Source organism: Geotrypetes seraphini, chromosome 15 (assembly GCF_902459505.1).
Source record: "Geotrypetes seraphini chromosome 15, aGeoSer1.1, whole genome shotgun sequence".
NCBI lineage: Eukaryota > Metazoa > Chordata > Amphibia > Gymnophiona > Dermophiidae > Geotrypetes > Geotrypetes seraphini.
The window spans coordinates 60,811,281-60,817,280 of NC_047098.1; the positions used below are offsets into that span (position 1 = coordinate 60,811,281).

The 6,000-nt window shown below is 42.2% G+C and overlaps 1 protein-coding gene across 2 annotated transcripts in view; it reads left to right on the top strand.

The window, feature by feature from the left end:
- The window catches only part of CRCP (CGRP receptor component), a 31,776-nt gene extending 27,458 nt beyond the window's left edge, over positions 1–4,318 (top strand). For both annotated transcript variants that reach the window (XM_033922810.1, XM_033922811.1), the window contains exon 6: positions 2,993–4,318. In XM_033922810.1, coding sequence (XP_033778701.1) covers positions 2,993–3,136 — 144 coding nt within the window. In that variant the 3' untranslated portion in view covers positions 3,137–4,318. The remainder of the gene's footprint in view (positions 1–2,992) is intronic.
- The last annotated feature ends 1,682 nt before the right edge of the window (positions 4,319–6,000 follow it).

Genomic DNA, 6,000 nt, shown 5'->3' on the forward strand with positions numbered 1-6,000 from the left:
CTCTGGTTCTACCAATCAGCCCATTCTCATTCCTGTCTCTTCTGCAGTACTTTCCTATTTCTAGAATCCTAGCAGGTTGTGATGCCTTTTATCAGCCCATCCTTAAGAATAATACAGGGCTTCTGTTTTTCGATTTTAACTGATAAAATACCCAGGAAACACCCCCAGTGGAGAAAAGAAATTTTACTCGGTAATTTCTCATCTTGTTTCCTTGCTGTGCTGTGGTGGAGTTGAGGGCTGTGCCAGATTTCACAATCAAAGTTATTATGTGCCTATTTTTAAAAAATCTTTTTGGGACAGAGCAACTAAATGCTTTATTTTTAGAATATATTAAACTGCATGCTATATGGCACATTTCACAGTATAATTAATCATCTGATAGAACAGGCTTGTCCAAGTTTAATCCTTGAAGGCTGCAAGCTGACCCAAGTTTTTAATATATCCCTAATGAATATGGATGAGAATTACATCCATTGTATGCAAATCTCTCTCATAATCTTCATTAGCATTACACTTCTCCCCCCCCCCCTATTCGCGGGGATTAGGGGCAGAGCTGGCCCGTGAATAGGGAAAAATCTTGAATAACTTTTGGCCGACTCTGACTCACCCTCCCGGACCTTACCTGGTGGTCTAATGGTGACGTGGGGGAGGAGCGATCTTCCTACACTCCTTCCCCTTGCAGAGCCGTGCTGCTGAGTTCCCGTGGTCTCATGAGACTACAACAGGAACTCTTTACCAGTTATATTTTTGAATAACTGAATACTGACCTCACTGTATATAGGTTTCAAGATCACATAAATATTATTTTATGTCTAGAGCAGGAATTCACAGCCTAGCCAGCTTTAGAAACTGCCATATTACATGAAGCTGCCGTCACCTTATCTGAGCGTTTATCAAAGTGCTATCCTCTCCTTTTTCCAAGTGGAAATCTTAGGCTTTAAATTCACAGGCTGAAACGTCTGTACCATGCTAAAAAGCTTATGACTTATTTCTGACTACCACTGCAAGCAATGTAACCTCTACAGGAGTGGTTCTAACCTTTTATGGCACACCTAACAGATAATGTTCACATGCATGACACATTGAACACTACAATTTACAGCTGAACAAAGAAAAAACCCTTATTTATCATGAATTGCTGCTGACAGTAATGCAAGAGAAATAATAATAATAACTTTATTTTTATATACGTGCAATGATGATTATTGCTGGGGTGCAACTTTTCCACTTGGGGCTGATGACAGGAGTAGGGACTAGTTATGGAGATTAAGTTACTGGCTTTTGAGTTCCCCATCCTGCCATACACAAGTTAAGAAAAGCACAAGGGTGCTGTCTGTCAAATGTTTGGTGACACAGTGAGAACCACTGCTCTACAGAGATACTAAGGGCTAAATTCACTAACCTGAGATCTGTGTCAGATCCGTGTCCGATTGCAGGCAGGCCGACAAATTCACTAAAGGCCTGCATGCGAATGGGCGATCGTTGGTACGCCCCCCACTGAGTGTACAGATCGCTGGAGAGCAATCCTTTTATTTATTTAATTCATGTATTCAATTTTTTAGCCCGTCCTCCCAAAGGAGCCCAGAACGGGTTACAAAGTGCATCCATAATAATCGAGACAAGGCAGAGATGACATAATTTACATAAATTACAATATAGACATGACAATAATTTACAATACAGACATGACAATAAAACATATGCACAAAGTAGCATCTGGTGAGATTAGGTGCGTTGGCTGAGTGGCATTTCTGGGCGCTGGTTTGAGCATGTGTAGATCATCTTCCTTGACTGTAGATGGCCTGCGCATGTACTGGTCCTTCATCGCGAGCCTGTGGTTTTAACCTGCTTTAAACCTGTGGGTTAAAACCACAGGCTTGCACTGCAGGGAAGGGCTGGCGAGTCGTGGCTGAGCAGGGCTGGAGAATCGGGGCAGAGAGCAGGGCGGCCAAAGCAGGAGAATCGGGGCAGAGAGCAGGGTTTTAGCACAAGCGACTGGTCCTCGCCAGTCGCTAGTTTTTTGATGGGCCAGCCAGTCGATGTGCCAGAAGAAAGTTTAGTGAATCGCATCCTTCCTGCTTCGCATGCCGATTCCCCTCATTTGCATGCACGGATCAGGATCAGATCGGTACACAGGTTAGTGAATCAGGTCAGAAGGAAATTGGGTCGCAAAGGGCTCGCAAACCGATCGATACACGATCTGTTTGCTTAGTGAATCTAGCCCTAAGTAAAGATTTATGCAGGTACAGTGCTGAGTGCTGTAAGAACATAAGCAATGCCTCTGCTGGGTCAGACCTGAGGTCCATCGTGCCCAGCAGTCCGCTCATGCGGCGGCCCAACAGGTCCAGGACCTGTGCAGTAATCCTCTATCTATACCCCTCTATCCCCTTTTCCAGCAGGAAATTGTCAAATCCTTTCTTGAATCCCAGTACCGTACTCTGCCCTATCACGTCCTCTAGAAGCATATTCCAGGTGTCCACCACACGGTTAAAGAAGAACTTCCTAGCATTTGTTTTGAATCTGTCCCCTTTCAACTTTTCCGAATGCCCTCTTGTTCTTTTATTATTCGAAAGTTTGAAGAATCTGTCTCTCTCTACTCTCTCTATGCCCTTCATGATCTTATAAGTCTCTATCATATCCCCTCTAAGTCTCTTCTTCTCCAGGGAAAAGAGACCCAGTTTCTCCAATCTCTCAGCATATGAAAGGTTTTCCATCCCCTTTATCAGACGCGTCGCTCTCCTCTGAACCCTCTCGAGTAACGCCATGTCCTTTTTAAGGTACGGTGACCAATATTGGACGCAGTACTCCAGATGCGGACGCACCATCGCCCGATACAATGGCAGGATAACTTCTTTCGTTCTGGTTGTAATACCCTTCTTGATTATGCCTAGCATTCTGTTTGCCTGTAACAAGAGCCATCTTTTTCCTGGGTACAATCCAGGGCTTCTGCAGGCTGTTTTTACTGTTGTGACCATTTCCTTATCCTTCACAGATTGTAGAAGAGAGCGAAGAAAGACTAACAGAAGAGCAGATTGAAGAACTGATTGAGACCGTTACAAACACTCTGCCAGGAGACCCGGAGGAAGAGCAGCAAGAAGCAACTGACATGGCCATTGAACAAGAAGGGGATCAGTAATACGCTGCATTAAAAATGACATGTGCCATCTCTTTCCAGATTCTAGAAGTTGACAACTAATATTTTCAGTGACATTGTGTGTATGTGTTTCATATCCAGGTAAAGAGGCGGGCATCACCATCATTATATGTCTTCAAGCATCATGTAGGCAAAGCTGTTTGGAATGGACCTTTTAATCAGTTTGCATAAACTTTTCTCTGGAATGCATTTGGATATTGGGGACAATGAAAAAGAAGATTGAGTATGCTTTAAGTCCAAGTTTAGGACAAAAAATGAACTGGCTCTGGATGCTTTAATATTTGATGTTAATTTAGAGGTGATTAAAAGCTCTGCAAGAGCTTTTACTTTATACCCTGCTCTGGTAAAGTGCATCACATCCCACAAATGATATAGTTGTATCCTAAAAAGTAAATGAGAAACTTTATACAACTAAAGAACATAGAAAGAAAATGCTCTGTGGGAGTCTATTAGAGGCATGCAGGAACCATTGTATATTTTGTCTTCATTACTCTGATGAGACTTAAAATTAGCTTTGGAAACAATGTCGTCCTCTAACCAATCTGTTGTCATAGGATCAATGGTTATACTAGGAAGCACAGTTCCAACAGCTGATCACTGAAAACAGCTGATCACTAAACTGCGTAAGCAGAAAAAGAGGAGCCCCACTTGGTAGAGAAATGACCAATCAATGTAGCAAGAAATACGTAACTGTGTAAGGGAAGAGATAGCATCATTCTGCATAAAGGAGACTTTTTGAATCTGGCATCAGGACTTGCAGTCCCATGGATGCTTTTCTTTTGAAAATCCTGCTGATATGAGCAACACACTGAAGCAGGTGTAAGCTATGCTACATGCAGAGACTTCTAAATGCAATCTCTACATGTAATTTTCTTCTCTCGACCTAACCCAGCAGTTACCACCAGTTACAAGTGCTCTGAGCAGTTATTCTGTTTTGTTAGATGGGGGAGAGAGGGAAAAGGCAGGATTTGCCCATGATTTTGCATGTGTAACATGTTTACTCCTAGCAAAAATGTTCAATTACTGTCTCTAAAATATACAAACGTCTTCGGGGGGGAGGGAAGTTAATTGTTGAAACAATTGTGTCAGATGTTTCTCTGTGCGTTGATTGATGTATCTGTTTCAAAATATTTAATAAAGACACAAGTGTCCATTATATGAGCATTTTATTTTCACTATTTATTTGTAAGGACGAGCGTTCATAATGCTTACACACAGTCATAAGCAGTCAGAATTAATCCTTTCATCCGATAGGTACTCCTGTTTTCTCTCTCTATGGCAATACTTGAGAGGGTCCAGAGGAGAGCGACACAAATGATTAAGGGCATGGAAAACCTTTCATACACTGAAAGATTGGAGAGGCTGGAGCTCTTCTCCCTGGAAAAGCAGAGACTCAGAGGAGACATGATAGAGACCTACAAGATCATGAAGGGCATAGAGAAAGTAGAGAGAGATAGATTCTTCAAATTTTCAAAGCATAAAAGAACAAGAGGGCACTCGGAAAAATTGGAAGGGGATAGATTCAAAACGAATGCTAGGAAGTTCTTCTTTACCCAACGTGTGGTGGACACCTGGAATGTGCTTCCAGAGGACGTGATAGGGCAGAGTACAGTACAGGGGTTTAAGAAAGGATTGGACAATTTCCTACTGGAAAAGGGGATAGAGGGGTATAGATAGAGGATTACTGCACAGGTCCTGGACCTGTTGGGCCGCCGCGTGAGCGGACTGCTGGGCACGATGGACCTCAGGTCTGACCCGGCAGAGGCATTGCTTATGTTCTTATGCTTATGTTCTTATGTTCTATTCCTTTGGGAGCTCAAATCACAAGCCCACAGTGCTCTTTCTGACACACTGAAACATTGATTCTTATCAGTGTGAAATAATAGTCTTAAAATATTTACCAAACGTTTGTTATAATGTTTACCCTTGTCTTTTAGAGTACCTTATTAAATAATGGTATTATCACAAGACCAAAGCTTTGCTCCAAGTTGGCTCTCTCCTTGACATTCTCTTGGCTCACGGTACTAGAATTCCGCTGAGCAGCTGGCAGGAGTCCCTGATTTTTGATGACAGTAATTCTATTGTTTATAAAAATGGAAATCAAAGAAAGATGCTATGCCTAGCAATAGGTCCAACGTGTTTGTAGCGCTTGAGCAGTAATCCCTAGTGGACAAGGTGGAATTGACAGTAAATGCTATATCTGCGATAAGGCTTGTGGCCTTGAGGGAACGTTAATTTATAGCATGATATGTGTTGCAGCCAGAGGGAATTAATGTTATGTTTAGAAAACAGCCTTCTACCCAATATTTTGGCTACTAGCAGTGCTCCCATTTCTGCCGTACAGGAAATCAGATATAACAGAAAACTGAATGATGGGAAGTTTAGTACATTTAATATGGGAAAAGAATACAGTCTCCGAATGACAGCTGTGGAATGTAAGGGTGAGTGTCTGTTGGCTGCATTGAAGCAGAAGGCTCGTCCCCTTTACTGCACTGATGACAGCTTGAATAGAATTAGACATTCTTTATAGTACGAGCTATGCAAGGAAACAAACCAGCAGAGCCAGATTTCCCATTGCCGCAGGACTCTTAAGAATCCCTTCATTAAGGGTTACTGTATAAGATCATATGAAAGGTTTTCCTATTGTATTCTTGAGTACAGATGATGGAACAATTTAAGTAGCATTTTTAATTTGGCACTGTGGGGCAATTCTAAAATCAGGCACTCCAGTGCTGTGCAGGAAGCGCAGGCTCCACCAAGTAAATGCTATAGCACTTACATGTACTCTTATAAAGGAACATATAGTCAGGGCAGGATTAATTCTTTGAGGATCCCTAGGCACACAA